Raw genomic sequence first — 17,231 nt, forward strand, 5'->3', positions numbered from 1 at the left:
GAAGTTCTTCCTGTTTGCTTCTCTGCTGGGAGCAACTTCACAGCGACTGTAGGTCGAGATTTCTGTGCTGCCCCTGCTTGGCAGCTCTGTGTTGGAGAACAGCTGCACAGAAAAATGCGTGGTCCATCCGCAATTGCATGCAGCTTTTCGAGTTAGGTGTTAGATGGTTTAAGTAAGTGAAGGTTCAGAACTTGATACCTGCATGCTCCAGAACACCTCACATAGCCCAGTACTGAACTTTTCAGATGTTTAACTGCAAGCAAAGCAGTTGCATGATTTTCTGTGTTTGTTTTAAAAGGAAAAAGGAAATGCAATGCAAGTTACACTCATATTGAATTCGATCCATTCACTTATGGCACAAAGCAGTTATAATTCAGACAAATCATACCCTTCTGTGAATGCAGACACAAATGACAAACCTAAATAGCGTATATACATTTACAGGTTATGTTATAGTTGCCATGGAAAAAACCCAACAGGTTTGAGTGTTGCGTTACAGATCCTGCCTACCAATTCAAAACTAATACCAAGGCAGCGAGTCCCATCTCATCAGAGTTTGTGCCGAGGCGCGGAGGGCGCTGCCCCTGCCGAAAAGGCCGACCCGAGGCTGCCCTGCTCCGGCTGTCGCTGGTTGGTAGAGCGTGACCTTGGAGCTAATGGCGGCTGGTTTAAGGCGCAGCAGCTCTGAGGCAGCTCAGTCACCTTGTGTCCTTGCCTGGCGCTATCACCTGCTGTGATTTTTATAACGATAGCTTGTAATTAAAATAAACCATTTTTGTGTACGAAAAGTTAAACCCAGCACAGAACAATATTGTGATTCAGTGAAACGGACAACGTACAAAGCAAACACCGAACGCATTCCTCCTTTGTCGTATCGCCGTGCTCCATTTGCCACACGGCCGTCTCGCAAGCCACCTCTTAAGGCAGCAGAAATTCGTGCGTGGCACGCAGAGCGCCTACCACCCGGCCAACCTACTCGGGTCTGAAGCCGCAGCAACTTTCTTTGCTTGACTGGTTTCTTTGCAGTACCTTAAAACAAGCTCCGGCCTGACCAAAGAACGTTGTTTTTTTAACGCTACGTGGTGTACGGAAGCACACTGAACGCTAACGCGGGCCGGGCGGCCGCCGGTGCCCGGGGCCCGTCCCGGCCGAGCCGCCGGCGGCCGGTGCGGCGCAGGGCGGCAGAGGCGCGCCGCGGGCACCCGCTCCCGGAAGCCGCTCGGTCCCGCCGCGCTGGTGAGCGGCCGCTGCCGCCGGCTCCCGCCGCCCTCGACCGCGGGGCGGCCGGGTGCCTGAGCCGGGAGGAGGGGCACGGCCCGGGGGAGGGCGGCGGCGGCGGCGGCCGCGCCGGGCCGCTGGAAGCGCTGCCGTCACCCGGCCCTGCCCCGCTGCGCTGCCGGCAGGAGGCTGGGCTGGGCCGCGCCGGGCCGGGCCGGGGCCGAGCCGCCCCGCTCCGCGTCGGCGTCCCCAGAAGGGATGCGGCGGCGCACGCCATGAGCTGGCGGTCCGGCTCCCGCAGCGTAGTCCTCACCGCCTACCACCCCAGCGGCGGCGGCAGCGGCGACGCCCCCGGCGGGTGAGCGGGGGCGCGGGGAGGCCGGGCCGGCGGCGGCGGGGGCGGCGGGCGGCAGGTGCGCTCGGGGCCGCGGGGCGGGGGCGGCTGCAGCCGCGGGCCGAGCGGCGGCGGCGGGGCTGCGGGCCGTGCCGCGGCGGAGGCGCGGAGCCGGCGCGGCGGGAAGCTGTTGCGCGGGGAGAAGGAGTTTCCTCCGGCCCCCGGGGGCTGGTAGGGTTTCCCCGTTTCCGCACTTTGTCCCGCGTCCTCCCAGACGGTTTTTCCGTTGGTTTTCTCACCCCTTTCTCTAACAACCTCCGCACGTCGTGGAAACCCCAAGCATTTTGCTGGGCTACTGAGCGCCGAGTGCAAAGAGCCGACGCCGGCTGTTGTCAAGGTGTTTGTAGCTGAAAGCAGTCCCGCGGCCGCCCGAGTGCGTCGTCGGTGTTAAAACCGAACTGTTTCTGGTCGGTGCGTTTTTAGACTTGGCGCGTGGAGGGTTTGTAGGGTGCAGTGGTGGGTGCTGCCCCGTGGCTTCAGGGGGAGCTGGACCCCAGAGTCTTTGGGATCAGGCTGTTTGTGGGATGCAGTGCATAGATTTTCATATACCCTCTTTGTGCTTTACTGTTTTGTTCTTTGCATTATTGTTATTTTTTTTAATGAGATAAACAGAAGGAAGGTGCAGGTAATGACAAGATAAACTTTTTAAAGCATTTGTCATTTTGCTTAAAAGGTGAAACCGATAACGGGCAAAGAATCTAGCTTCACTTTTATGAAGGCTGAGGACCTCCTAGTGCCTCACAGCATATGTTTAATACAGGCAGAAGCGCTGCTGGCTTTTCCATAGCAATAACCAGAGAGGCTGCTGTGTGGAAAGAAGAGTTTTGTCGTTATGGCCCATTCAGTCATGTCTCTTCCTTGCTGAAACTGTCAACAAAGGTCCCTTTGATAAAGACGGGACTTTTATTAATGCTGAGAAGCCAGCTGAAACTGGGAAGGTATTGAAACTGGCACACTGCTTCCATGCATGCATAGGAAGAGCGTGTCTGATCAAAGAGATGATAGTCTGATTAAAAGAAGGTAGAAGGAAGCACAGCATGGGACCCTGGACAAAAGATAACTGATGCACCATGATATGTCACACCAAGAGTCCACGGCAAAGGCAAGAACTGAACTGAGAAATACAGCCTACCCCATGTTTGAACCACAAAGCCATGCCTCTCTTTTTATTGAGGTACTTCATTCTCCATGAGTAATGTTATTTATCAGCCCTGCTTTAAGTCCTGCTGTCATCTTAGCTACATATGTAAGGGCACTGCAGATCTAGTTGTTTACTATTGAATGCAAAATATGTGCATTTTTGCCAGAAATCACAAAATCCACCACCTTCTCTATTATTGTTTGTGGTGTTTTTATCTCTTGTACCTCTCCTCAAACTTCCCACGGAGGAGGGACAAGATAAAAACCACTTTCCCTGCTCCTTGGGATAACTTCTGAATAAGGATCTGTTTATCTGTAGACTGTTAAGATCGGTTCCCCCTTGTAATGCAGGGCTGCCTGGATACATGGCTCTAAGCTGCAGTTACTCTTAGCCCCTAGAGGCCCCAGACACATGAGCACAGTCCTCGGGGCCCCTCCATGTCCTAGAAACTTGTCTTCCATGCTAACGCCGCACGGTTTGGAGCAGCGATCTCATCAGGTTCTCACTCTTCTGCAGCTGCTTCTGGGGACAGCCTCCTGGGTAAACTGAGACATTGCCATGCAAGTAATGGTGATCCTTCACAAATCGTTCTGATGTGGGATTAAGGGAGTGCGGGGGGAAATAAATGTGAAAAGCAGTCTAATTTCCTTAATTATAGCATATAAATGTGTACATTAAAGCTGTGCAGAACGGGGGTTCCCACAGTTAGTTTGCCTAAGTGTTACGGCTTTCCAGGCCATGCACGTTTGCCATTTAGCTCATTAAACTAAGATTCTAAAGGACACCTCTCTGCCTTTCTGCTGTGTCATTCTAAATTTGGACCTCAGTCCTGTCTCTCCTGTTTTCATGAACCAGGATCTCAGCTCCATGGTCCTGATTCATCTGCTCCCTCCTGCCCTCGATCCCCAGTGTCTTCCCACTTCTGAAGTGAGAGAGGTTGGGAATATTATTTTCATAGGGGCAGGGAGGGAGGGAATGACCACTTGTTATTTTTTGGTCTTTTTAAAAACAAGCAAACAAACAAAACTTTTCTGAAACATTGTAACATTTCTGTGGGATTTTTTTCCATTTTTCCAACTACTTTCCTTCTTCATCAACATTCCCAAGATGTGCAGAGCTGCATGATAATAATAGAGCAAACACCCAAACCTGTGTAATTCTGATATATTTTCTGGAAATAAGTTCTTCCATTATGCTCTGCACAGTGTGTAAGTATACCAGTTCTGCCGTCCAGATTCTGCATTTTATTACTGGTGTGAAATTGGAAGTTATTTTGCCTTTTTTAAAAATAACAAAATAAGAACAACTTTCAGTGTCTAGGTTAGCATCTCTCTGCTAATTTGGAAACTGTAATTTTTAACAAGGATCAGAATATTAGGAAGCCAATGTAATACAGTGCGAGCTGTAACGAAGCAGCCCTTTTGGAAAGATTAATAGAGAAACTATGTTGAATTATTTTTTTCATAGGCATTCAAAATAGCGCATGTTAGAGATTGCTTTGTCTTTGCAGGGTTGGGGAAGCGTGGCACTGGTACATCCTGGAAAAAGCGATACATTGGCTGTGCTCCAAAGTGGCATCCTAGGAAAGGGCTGTACTTCCTAACCATTTATTTTTTCCTTCAAGCGTACGAGAAGTCTTGCTTCGTAAGACATAAGAATTTTACTGATCTAATAGATTGTTGAGCTACTTTTCTGTTCTTTTTTGGCCCTTTAAAGGCACAATGAGCCTGTGAAATATTTCCTTTAGGAAAGGCTTACCTTACCATTGGTTCACTAGGCTAAAATCTAGAACAGCCTCAGTGTGATTACTTCCAAGTTTGACAATTTAGGAATATTGCCTTGACAGTGATGATGCATAAAATAGCATCAGAGCTGTCGTCTTTGCCATAGAGAAGTTTATTTTACATTTTACTTCAAAGTAATGGTTAAAGGAATATCTTCATATAGTGTAGATATTGATTGTGGGTGACTTCTGTGGTATACCTAAGTATTTATCTAAGAACTTCCTTAGAGAAATCACAAAGGCAGATTACCCAGTGTCAAATTCAATTTTAATAGCTCTCTTTTCCATATTGCTTCAGTTTCTCACTTCCCAGTTTTAACCCATTAGCTCCACTAATGCTTTATTGGCTGTCATGCTACTTGCATTTTGGTGTCATCTCCTTCTCTTTATGATGTCCGTGCACAAGCTTTTAATTCATTTCTTCTTGTTTTTCCCATGAAACCATTTGTTGTTATATGGACTGTGGAAAGCAAGAGTGAATCGGATAGGTTTCAGTCCAAGACACTGTTTCAGTGACTGCTTGTAGGCATGTCACCCTCATGCGTGTGAAGTCCACACCCTTAAGCATAGACTTCCAGTGCCATTTAGGTTTCTTGCTGGGGAATTTTACCCCATCTACTGTGGCAGAAAGGACTGCAGGTCCTGTGTCATATTTGCCAGCCACATGTAGGCGTTTCAGATAACAACAGTCTTCTCATATGGCTGCGTGGGATTACCCTCAGGCAATCAAATGCCATCCAGAGAGTCCTCCACAGGACTATTTCTGTCCTGTAGAGTGAGTGAATATGTGTGTGTATGCATATGTATATATATATATTTAGAGTTGCTTTTGTGTCTTCTGTACTTCATGCATGTATAAATATGTAGTATACTGCAGACCCTTAACGTGTTGCTTAGTTACTGGTGTATTAATCCCAGTAACTTGATCTACTGACAGCAAGATGTGGTATCCTGACATTTCCTGCTTCCTTGACGCTGGATTCCTGCTTCATGGGGTTCCCCCTTCCCCCAGTTTGCACCTTATTCCTTCTCTGAATTTATCTTGCTCCTGCCTTTGGTTCTTGCTATGTCTTTCCAATTGATTAAAAAGCCCTCCTAGTGCCTGTTACCTATTGTCAAGTTGCTGCTCAGTTTTATCTTGGTAGATGGAGCAAATAATTCTCTTTGAGCCTCTTTGTTTCTTCAGTCTGAAAATCTTTTTGGTGACACTTTTCCTCAGCATTTTCAGCATTCTTTAAACTTGCCCTGCTACTTTGCTTCTCCTTCACCCGCCAGCCTGAATTACATGCAGTACTTCAGTGTTAGTCTCATGAGTGTCACCTACACAGGTAAAATCACTTCCTTGCTGCTAATTACCACCTTAGCCAATTATAAATACTGCAGTCACGCCGTCTTGTTTTTCTAAGCATCCTGGTGTAACTCACTTTGAGTTGCATGTCCTTTCTGAGCCCTAGAGCTGCCCAAGCTCTTCTTTTTCAGTGCAGCTCTCATTGCGTAGACATGGTCACTGTTTCTTGCACTTAGACATCCATTTAGCATCTGTCAGTATGATAAAACATCATTATTTCAACAAGCACAGTTCACTAGGTGATCTAGATTATTCTACGTTGTGGATGTAGATTTGATTTAATGCCCTTCACTGTCAGTGAAAACAGTCTATTCAGTTCTACTCTGGGTCAGGCCCTTAAATAGATATAAAATGAGAATAACTGTGCTGAATCAGTGGAGCTACATAGCAGAAAAGAGGAAAATCAGGGCCCTCTGTATGTAGGCTTTCTTTTTATTTTAATGACATGCAGAGAATGAGATGTCATGCTTGTCTAGCTATAAGGAATGTGAAGCATAAAGGCCTTTTGAACATTTTAATTATGGGCTTTCCCTTTTTTTGCTTAAGTGTGTACAAATCTAGATGATACAGAGCATAATACAATGTATTACTAGATGTGCTGTTATAAGCATGTAGGCTTTATGCAAAACGGGAATGTAATTGAACTTCCAATGAGCAAAGTGACAGAGGAGCTGTGTAAATCTGAACTCCAACGTTTGGTCTAAGGGTGGTATCAAACAAATATTTTTTAATTGTTTCTCTAAGTTCTTTTTCTTTGAAGAGCAGAATTGTTGAACTTGTTTTCGAATAAGACTAATGGCATTTTCAGTCTGCTGATACTGGCAGTCGATTAAAAAGTGTTATAATCTATTGTTATTGACAATATTTTACTCTTGTTTCGTAACTGTTACTAGTGAGGCTGGAGCTGAAAGCTCTAAGGTTTTAAAAGGTTACTCATACATGTTTCAGTAACATTTGCAATGCCAGCACCCTTCTCTATTGTTAGTCCTTTTTTAGTAAAGTTACTGAGTGCACACCTTCATTTTTTTCTTCTATGAATCAGGAGTATCACGGCTGAACAGAGGCCTTAATTACAGTACGTGATACAGCGAGGTTGCTGCTGTGAGTGGCGCTGCAGATTCCTGTTATGCATGGGTCACTGACTGTCACTCCAGACTCCTCGGTAAATCTACTTGGCCAGGGGAAGAAAAATTCCCCACTCGTAAGTTTTGAGTACTTCCAATGTGCCAATGGGCTGTTTTGTGAGGGCCGCTGGTTTTGCAATGATCCTACCTCTGCCTCGGAGTCTTGATCTCAAAATAATCATGTTCAGGGAGGGAATTTAAATATTTATAGCCAAATAAGTAGGGAAAAAAAGTAGGGTTTTTGTTTTTTAGTATTTGGATGTGTAAAACATAGACAGACTTGATTTATTTCATAAGTACGATTTTAGTCATCATTTTCTGAGGCATATTTTTGGTGATAACCCGAGCAGCGTACGGGATGAGCACCTAAGTAATTTACCCCCCTGCACTCCTGAAAAAGCTGAAGCTATGAATTTATTCTTTGGGCATTGTTTTGTGCCAACTCTCTTGTATTACAGCAGAATAAAAGCGTGCACAGAAACAGTTACTTACCTGGTCATATCTTCCCATGAGGATAAGCTGCTCAGTATTCCCCCTTGTTCTGTGACTCTGTTCCCTGCCCTTCCTGCTACAGCATCCCAATCCTGTTAGCCTAGAAATGCGTTCATGAGAATCTCAGAGATCTTATCTGTCATCTTTCTACAACATCCTTCTTTCCTAGGGAGGCTTCTTAGGCCAAAAGGTGACAATAAAAATGTGTTAGAATGTTTACTTTGCAGGGCCCCCAGTGTTGTTGGAGGACTTAAAATGGTTTGGGGTAAAGTATTTGAGGAGGAGCAAATGTGAATGTTTTTAGCATGCTTAGAAATATGGTTTAAGGTACACCACACATGAGAAAGCAACAAAGTAAGAATAATGTTGTCTTCAGCAAATAAATATCTTATCATGCATACTCAGTGCCAAACTGCAGCAGAACAGTTGGCATGTTTTGCTTGATTTAGCATCAGTACAAATCTTCAATTTACCATTCCTCAGACAACCTCTTCTGCCTGTCCAGAAGTCCCTAAGCCACCCAGACAGCTTTCACTCTGGCTTAGGGAAGTCAGATATTTTGACTTCACTTCCCTATTTGAAAACAAGAGGATGTGCGAGAATTGTTTGCTCAATGTTTAGTGATAATGCGCTCAGTCAAGTACATTGTTTAATTTTTATTAATCAGTTGATTGTTTTTAGCTGACTTCTGTGTAATTGTCAGAACAATAGTTGGTAGCACTCAAGGCCACTGATGAAATATTGTCTCTATCAGAAATTCTGTGCCTTTAATAAAATACAACAACAAGGTCCAGGAGTATACTATATCCAGAGGTAACAGGGAGCTTTGTCCCTGGTTTAAGAGAGTGCAAGGTTAGATTTTAGCTGTACAAATAAAGCAGAAGGTTCTTAAGGCTCGTAGTGGCCCAGGGAGTCATATAATAATCGTGGTTATAGCTGTAGTTACGAGTCTGTGATCCCAGATACAAAGCAAGAGGTTTGGAGCAGTAACCAGAAGCTTCAGCTACTGAACAGCAAGGAAGCCCTGGTAAGTGCTGTCATACACATAGCCGTGGCTCACTGGTGAGTCACAGCAGGAGACCAGAGCTATGGTTACCATGGGCCAGCGGAAGATGCTTTCTCTCTTGGCAATTGCTAAGAGGATGATAGATCTAACAACTCCGTAGTGTAGCTTCTGGAGCCTCACAGCCTGATTCCCTTCGCCACAACTAGATAAGGGAACACTAGTAAAGGTGTTGTCATTGTGGGAATAGTCATCCCCATCATTACAACCCATTCAGAGGGTGGGCTTTTGTGTCCTACTAAACTCATTCTGATGGCTTTCTTCTGATCTCAGAGTCCCTCCTAAGGCTTGTCCTGAACCAGTGGAGGTTTTGATGTGCAGTGACAGTGGGTGCAGGTCATGGCCATACTAGGCTGAGATAAGTGGAGGCTGAAAAGAGTGGGGAACATCACTGAAAGTAGAGTTTCCTTCCATCTCTCACCTACACCTTCCTAATGTTTTTCTTACCCTGGCATTGGCATTTCTGAGCTGACTGAAGTAGGTTGAGCTGGATTAAAAAAAAAAAAATCCAACTGAAAGCAGTATTTTTTGCAAGTGTTGTTTTCAGACAGATTGTTTCTTAACCCAGCTCGGCAAGTGACTGCATCAGTGACAGTGCTGGCACAAGGGAAGTGATGGAAACCCACAGGAAAGGGGGATTTGACAGAGCCCTCTGGCAGCAGAGTACATCTGTGCCAGCTTGATGTGATCATTATGGGGCTGCAATTTGACACGATAACTCATTTTTATGAGTTCTGGTACTGGCTATGGCCACATCCTGTGAGAGGCTCATCTGATATAATTTAACTCCATTGGTTCAAATTTGTTAAAAAGATGTTTGATTGCTTAACTTTGTACTGACAGGTTTTTAGTCAGTTCAGGTACAGCTTGTCCTTCAGCAGCCACTCTAAAGCTAGCGTAAGCTTCATCTCCGGCTCATTTAGTCCTGACTCACACCGTTCAGTGATTCAGTCGTGTGCATGTCCTCTGCCTGCAAAAGGCAGGCTGCGATGTGAGAAGCGATCCTTGGGATCCAGGTGTGTTGCGCAGTGGGGAAGACCTGCACTCCTCTTATGGAGCTGCGGATAGCCTGCCTTCCCTTCGTCGTCTGCACGTGGCATCGTGCAGCCTGCCTCACCAAAAGAAACAAAAGCCCAGCTTGGATTCCCATGCACTGTAATGAGGTAAATTAAAGTGCAGTTTCTAAATTATGGTTGATCATCAGCTGATAAGCTCTTGAAAGCTTGCTGATTTGTGCCTTGTTTAAACACACCTTTCTTTGCTCTAAACTTTGCACCAGAGAGATTGCTTTGGTTTCATCGTGCCCAAGGTAGTATATCAAAACAGTATCAGGAATGAGAGGTATAATCAGAATAGCTCATAGGATTTCCTATAGGAAACACAACCTAACTTTTCATCGCAGTAGTATTTTCTGTTTTAAGGGTAAAAAAAGACTAAGACATTAAATATCTAAATCATTGAAAATATTATGTGTAATTAAAATGTCCAAGCATCTGTCCAGTGACCCAAATTCTGCCTGCCTTCTCCTTTCAGAGAAGGATATTTACCCTGTGGTACTTGTTCTCCTTTGAGGTGAAAGCTAAGAAAAGACTGTATTTGTTTGAACTGCTTACTGTGGATGGTACATACAAGAAAAAACTAAAACATGATCTTTTTTTCTCCTAGTAAGTAGGAACTGCTTATGAAAGTTTATGGGAAACTTTATGAGCTTCATGCTGTGAAAGCTGGTATTTGGCACTTTGTACTTCAAGTCAGAAAACAGCTTATGAAGATGTATGGTATTAAAATCTGTGTGATGTGTCACAGTGTTTTGGTTTTTGGGCCTTGCTTGAGCTTTTGAAGTGATTGTTTAAGAAAGTTTTGTCATCCTGTATTAGGGAGTGTAAGGGAGACATTCGCTTACATGGTTTTACTCACTGTCCATTTGCTGTATTATTTGGTATAGATTTCACTAAACACAGACCTCAGTATAGGTTGTTATAATTTCTCTTAATCTTAAATATATTTATATATTTAAATCTGACATTATTTATATGTCAGTATATATTTAATCTCTGACATTCAGATTAGGCGTAAATTCAGTTTTTGTTGTGTGCTTTTGAAGAAGTTGCTAAGTGAGATCCAGTTAGTTAGCAGATGAGAGTTAGCAGCTAGCAGTTAGCTGGGGTGAAAAATGTATCTGGAGCCAGACTGTCGGTCAGTACGTCTGCACAGGGCCATGCCAGCGAGAAGTGGGGCAGGGGACGGGATGGGATGGGATGACAAAGGACTCAGCGTAAGCAACCTTATATGCAAGTCTTTTCAAACCTTTCAAATTGTGTATTATAATCTGAGCTTGATTGTAAAATTTTGTAGGAACCTGGAGCCAGGCTCTTGGCTATCTTATAGCCCTCCCCTATGAATGCCGGGATTCCTCCTGGCAAACAGATTACTGGGCTGTGCTGAGTGGTAGCTTTCTTGGGGTACATCTCCACTGTAGTCTGCTCAGACCTTAGCCCAGCACCAGCATGACCCCGTCTGATAGCTGTGTAGTGGTATTCATGTGGGTTTGAGCCGAGGCTGAGAAACCTTTCCTTCAACCTGGCATAGTCTTTTGTTTTCTGTTTTTTTTTTTCCCTGTGTGTGGTATGGTGTTGACACAGGTGCACAGCCTCTGATTCTGGATGAGGTTGGTGCCTTTCGTACCGTCCTCTGTTATGTTAGTCTCCTGGAGGTTTTTGAACCCCTATTTCTTTCTCACCCTCCAAGTCTTCTCACGTGGGTATTTTTGTATAAAAATGTAATTCAATTTTGATCCAAAGGAGCTTCAATTGGATAAAGAATATTTCACCAAGTAGGTTATCTTGCACAAATGACTAGTAGGAGATAATGTTCTTATTAAATAGAAGAATCAAGGTCACATCTGCATATGCTGTTTTTGGTTTTTTTTCCCTCTTCATTTTATTTGCAACCTTCCTTATAGGTAAGGCTGTAGGTAATCTTAGTGCCTGTACACGCAAACGTTTTTTACGTGGGTGTGTTAGTAAATAACTTTATTTGTTTTTACAATGTATACTGACTTGTGTAATTTTGTGTACAGCTATAGCTGTAATTCAGTTTGCTGGCTAGGAACACTCTAAGATTTTGGTTAGCAGTGTTGCTCTAGGCAACAATTTTTTATATAAAAACCTTTTTATTGTGCTACTATAAATTTCTTTCTACAACTCTGATTTCCTTTAATTAAGACTAGAAGTTCTTCTTTGTCTGGATGGATTTCTTTCCTTCCATTCTGTAATACATATATTACGTACGTATATATGGTTGTATATGAATAGATGATCTGGAATTCTATGGATTTGAATTCTGCTTTCTATGGAGTGATGGTTTCATCGCATCTGAGCACACGTCATTTTCTAGGTATGCATATTAACCTCTTCCTTAAGATTTGTTTTGTTTTCCTTTCATTTAGTTTTATTCAACTTGCAAATGAGGATTGGGAGGTAAAAGCTTTTGTTACAATATGCAACATCATCTATTAATGAATCTCTCTGAAATAATGGGCGACTCACTCAGAATAGTGTAGGACTACTTAAAACCTATTAAAATAGAAAAAGTTTTCTGGTGTCCATCAGATATCCCACAATGTTATGTGATCTTTGCCAAAAAAAACCCTCTTTCTTAAGAATATTTGGGAAGTCAGCAGTCTAGAAATGAAAAGTAACTGGACAATTTATCATTTTTCACACCATTGTTCCCATAATTATAAAGGCTGTTCACCTGTCACTTTCACGCAAAACTTCAAAGGTGACTTATTCAAGTAAGTTATTCCATTATACCACCACACTGTTGACATGAGAAACTAATCTCTGTTTCTGTTTAAGTTGACATTATCTTACTTTTGTAGGACTCTGGAATAACTGAACATGTTTTGTGCTTATCCTTAATTTTATTTTTTTAGATGCATTCACCATTTTTTAATTGAAAGATACTTTTATGCCAATATATTCTTTATATCATTACTGAGTGATTTTCTGTCTGGTTTTAAGAACTTTTACTCACCTGTAGTTTAAGTTATAGCAAGATTCTTCTGAAGACTAATGAAATTTATCTGAGTCAAAATATTAGTATGAAGTTAGATTTTTTGACTTAGGGTGGAAAATTAAAACTGTTCAGGGAAACATACCCTAAAAGCATAAGATGCTTTTGCAAGTAGGAGCAACAATTTTGCAGCTTATAGTAACCAGTGAGGGAATTGCAGTATTTTAAAGCTTTTATTTTTATTGTTAGCTGTTACTTTGGTTCTGTGGCTTGCTCTGAGCTAGCCAGAGATGATCCTTTGTCCCATTTCAAGCTGCTGCTGTCACGAGAAGCCATTGCTTGTACTTTAATCAAGGAAATTACTTACAGTAACTCCCAAAGTGCCATGTCATCTTCAAGAGAAGGACATTCACTTATTGATATGTAAGCTGCCTTGTGGCTGGCCACATCAGCTCTGGAGGTACAGAGCGTGTGTTTCCCAGGCATTTGTCCTGATCCCAGAGTACATTGTATCCCTCACTGATAGTTGTCCACCAGGGTGGTCTGTCAAACAGTAGCTTGGCAGTTTTACCTCAGGAAGTCCACCATCACCTTAATGGTTTTCAAACTCTGTGAGTCCATTTGCCATCCAGTCTGCTTCCAACTCGTTGCTGCCTGAGAAGGGTGGGAGAGTACTGCTGCAGTGAGGGGTCATGGGATGATCAGCTGTGCCAGGCTACTAAAAGGACATCCATATCCATTTAGTTTCTTAAGGAGGAGGCTTGTGATCCTTACAAGCAGAAAAGGGTATTGCTTTGTCTTTTTCCATTACCAAGGATCCCTCATGCCACAGGTTTTGCTTTCTAAGAAGCACCTGCTTTGCATGGTTGTCACCAAGTTGCTGCTGCTGCTAGGCAAGTGGGAGTTTGCCTGCTCATTATCTGTCTGAGTGAGCTCTCCATAATACTGAGGAAATTGTTAAAGTTAAGGAGATACGAGCACGACGTCTTGCGTGTTCCTTCTGCTAGATATACCAAGGTCTGCCTGCCCCTGTTTCTCTGGCTTGATAGTTTGGAGGAAAGGCAAGGTGGCTGGAATATCCAGCTGTGGCAGGCTCACGTGTGGGTAACTACTGGACAGATATGACTGTACACTCTGGTTCCCTTAAAGGATGCCTTGCAGATGTTTTCCTAATGACCTCTAGGATTAAATGGGATTAAGGAAAAACTAATGACAAGGGCCATTCCAAGTCCTTTGTACAGTTCTGGGAATCCAAGTCTTCCATTGTGTCAAGTTGAATGAGCAATACAAGGGAAAAAGCAGTGGCACTGGGGTTTTTTGTGGGAAGTGGCTTAACTACTCAAAGGGTGGCTGTGTTACTTTGGATGTCTGCTGGTGGCCTCCAGTGGAAGAAAGCCTAGCTGTTGGCTGGAGGTGCAGTGCTGAGGTGATGCTGATGCCCTTTCCATGGATGTAGACCCATCACTATTTCTGAATAAAGAATTATTCTCTGCTGTGGCTGCACTGGGCTGGTGGTGTGCTTCAGTCGTGCATCTAGTTGGCTCTGCTCAGTGTTATCACACAGTCCTCTGACAGTCCTGGTAGCTGGAGTTTTCCCATGTAGTCTCTCCTAGTAAACAGAGATGCCTTTCCCTTTCCCCCGAATCGGACTGGGTGTACCACAGGCTGGCTGCCTTACTGCTTGTGCTGTCTTTGGAGGGGTCTGCCTCTAAGGATGGAGAGATCCCAGGGTCTGGCACATGGTTGTTTTGGAGTGTGGATTTAGGCTGCTTGAGAAGGGTGCTCCAAGGGTAGTGTCTGCCTCTTGCAAGCTACGGTAAAGGGTGGGGTGCCCTGGAGGTGTCACCCTTGGGTGCATCCCCCTGGGGCACTCCAAGGTTGCACTGGTGTGAAGCCTGTGTGAACAGAGAAGGAATTGGAGCCAAAGAGCGTTACTTTGGCACTCTTGGTGAAGAGCCAGCTTCAGTCTATTACCTCGTTGTTTAAAACTTTTTTGAGTTTTTATACTTTAAAGTATAAACCAAGTATATACTTGGTAATAAAAAGTCATATTTATTCTGAGAGGGCATTGTACAAATCATTCTGACTGATATACTTCCAAGTGAGGTGTCATGAAACAGCGAAAAAGGGAAAATGAGGTCAGTTGCCTAGAGGGCACAATGAAAATACCCCTAAATTCCTCATTGCACCTTCCTGACTTTCAAAGAAGGAGATCTGAGCACCTCCAGTGAAAACACTCAACAAGGGTGGCAGAAGCTGTAAAGTATATGGACCGGTTTTGTATTTAGAGAATTGAGAAAATAGTATAATTTAAGTATACAGGCATTTGTCTTTCTTTGAAAGTCTCCTTTTCATCTTTATGTTAAAATGTGTTGTAAATTTTCTGTTACAGAGTTTCTACTTCCCTTGCCATCTCTCTGTTGACTTGCATTGTAGGTTTCAAACCCTTTTGATGCTGACAAGTGTATGATTCCATTTCTGTGTCAATCTGTCAGCACTTGCGTAGTCTTTGTAAATGTAAGGCTTTGTCCCAGGTGCCTTATTTTGGTGAGGGAATTATTCTTTATCCTCTGAGATCGAATTGGCTACTTATACAACCAAATATTTCTTGTATCCAAAGAAACTTTTAAGATTGCAGGTGTGCATTTTCAGTGCAGAAAATATTAAGAAGGCGTTTACTTTAATACCTCTGGTAGGAAGGGGCTCAACTGTGTCACCCTGCCTGAGCTTGAAGGATGTATTTGTCACCCGGCTCAGGCCCAGGGATGTTCAGTCCCTTCATCGCCTCCCCAGCACTGTTGGTATGTGCTGGTTCCCTGATTTTTAGGGTGCATTAGGGGAGCGCTTCAGAGCTGGAAAGCCAGCGGGGTCCTGCCTGGCATGGCGAGGTGACACGAGGGCTGGGGATGGGACAGAGCAGTTGGGCGGTGCAGTTGGGAGCTGGGAGTGAAGGACTTGCGGGGCACCCTGCAGCTTCTGCTCTGATTTACCTCACAGCTTGTTCCCTTCGCTGTCTAGAAATGTCTCTGCTCTGTGCACCCAGGTCAGGCCTGTTCAGGCTGTCTTTCCTTCCTCCCTTCGCTTCCCCCAAATGGCAGGCTTAGGTCACTGTCATAATGTGATGTTTTCAAATCAATTAAAATGGAGTTTTCATATGTGACTTAATATTGCATGCAGCAAATATTTTTTTCCTGTGTACATAAGATACTGTATAAAAACATATGGTATTCATTTCTAGAAGATGTGTCTTATAATGGGAAGTACAGATGTCTAGAATGGGGAGCTTGATCCTGTAACTAAAAATCACGGATAGAAATACTCAAGAGTGCATAACATTACTCTTGTTTTTCTGTACACAGTGTGTGTACGTACAGCAAAAGAAAATATGAATTTGTATTTATAGAAGCATCTGCATATGGATTGTGCCTTGTTTCAGGTTTAATGTGTTATATTTGAAGCATTGTATTTCATTTTCCTTGATTATTACTGGGGTCTGTAGTCATAGCTACTTAGTGTTACAAGTAAGTGCTATTTTTACCCTGTTTATACAAAGGAATATGTCTAAAGTTGAAGTCAGGGATTTAACCTCTAGATACATGGGGAAAGTTAAAAGAGTACCATATCATTTTTACTTGCGTTTTTTGCTGGCAGTTGACCCTCCACTGAAGTGTTTTGTTTGGGAATGCAGGGTAAGAGTTATGGCTAGTGTTAGTGACGCAATAATTTTAAAAAGACAGATTGACGTTGCTTTATATAACTCTTTAACATCTTCCAAAATAGACTTACACCTTTTTAGAACAATAATCATAGAGAACGTTATCAGCTGAAAAACCTTAAGTGGCACCTATATGTTGATTTAGAAACTGGTATCTCTCATGTTCGTAAGATGCTGGTAAAGAAAGGGATGTTGGTTAGGAAGGAAAACAAAGGATTTTCCTAAATAATTGCTATTAAGAATTATCATCTAAGTAATTTATAAATCTAAAAAATGACAGGGTTTTTTTTTTTACTTACTACCAGTATTTAATAGTTAAATCCCAGAATTCTCGCAGTCTCTGCCTGCATTCTCTTTTTGATGCGTGTAATTTAAACTAAAGTTGGTAACAGCTCTTTTGTTCTTCTGTTTCCATAATTCTGGAAACAATTTTTTTCTCATTTTACTAGCAGCACATTTTTTTTCAGCTGCAGAGCAAGCAGTGACTGTCAGCCTTCCCTTTCTGACCAGTCTTGAACATTTCCTGTTGCCACCTTAAAATATGACAACAGGCTTCCATGACCGTGTTAAGTTTTGATGAACTCGCTGCCCATGTACCGACATGGAAAGGAGACTGCTTATCCAAAAAAGAATCAGATCTAAGAGTAAAGAACAAAAAAATGTAATGTTGTCAGTGGAAATGAGTGGAAATCCAAGGAAACAAGGATTACATGTGTAAAATTGTGACCAACTAATAATCAAATACATACGGGATTTTTTTTTTAGGGTCTGTTTTTCATTTTGAACAGTTGTTCCTATTAAATTATTGGTATTTAATTTGCATGTTTTGTTTACTTTTTCTTAATTTCCAGTGTTTGTTTCTTTTCTGTTTTTCCCCCTATTGTTTGGTTTGTATTATGCTCTCTCTGTTTTTCCCGTCTCCTGGAACAAAATCAA

General features: G+C 43.1%; 1 protein-coding gene across 1 annotated transcript in view; it reads left to right on the top strand.

Annotated features, from left to right (window-relative positions):
* Window positions 1–1,451: 1,451 nt before the first annotated feature.
* Window positions 1,452–17,231, top strand: part of ARHGAP18 (Rho GTPase activating protein 18) — a 65,278-nt gene continuing 49,498 nt past the window's right edge. Inside the window, exon 1 of the mRNA XM_050894162.1 lies at window positions 1,452–1,576. Coding sequence (XP_050750119.1) covers window positions 1,494–1,576 — 83 coding nt within the window. The 5' untranslated portion in view covers window positions 1,452–1,493. The remainder of the gene's footprint in view (window positions 1,577–17,231) is intronic.

The sequence above is a fragment of the Gymnogyps californianus genome, chromosome 3 (genome assembly GCF_018139145.2).
Source record: "Gymnogyps californianus isolate 813 chromosome 3, ASM1813914v2, whole genome shotgun sequence".
In the NCBI taxonomy this organism is placed as follows: Eukaryota; Metazoa; Chordata; class Aves; order Accipitriformes; family Cathartidae; genus Gymnogyps; species Gymnogyps californianus.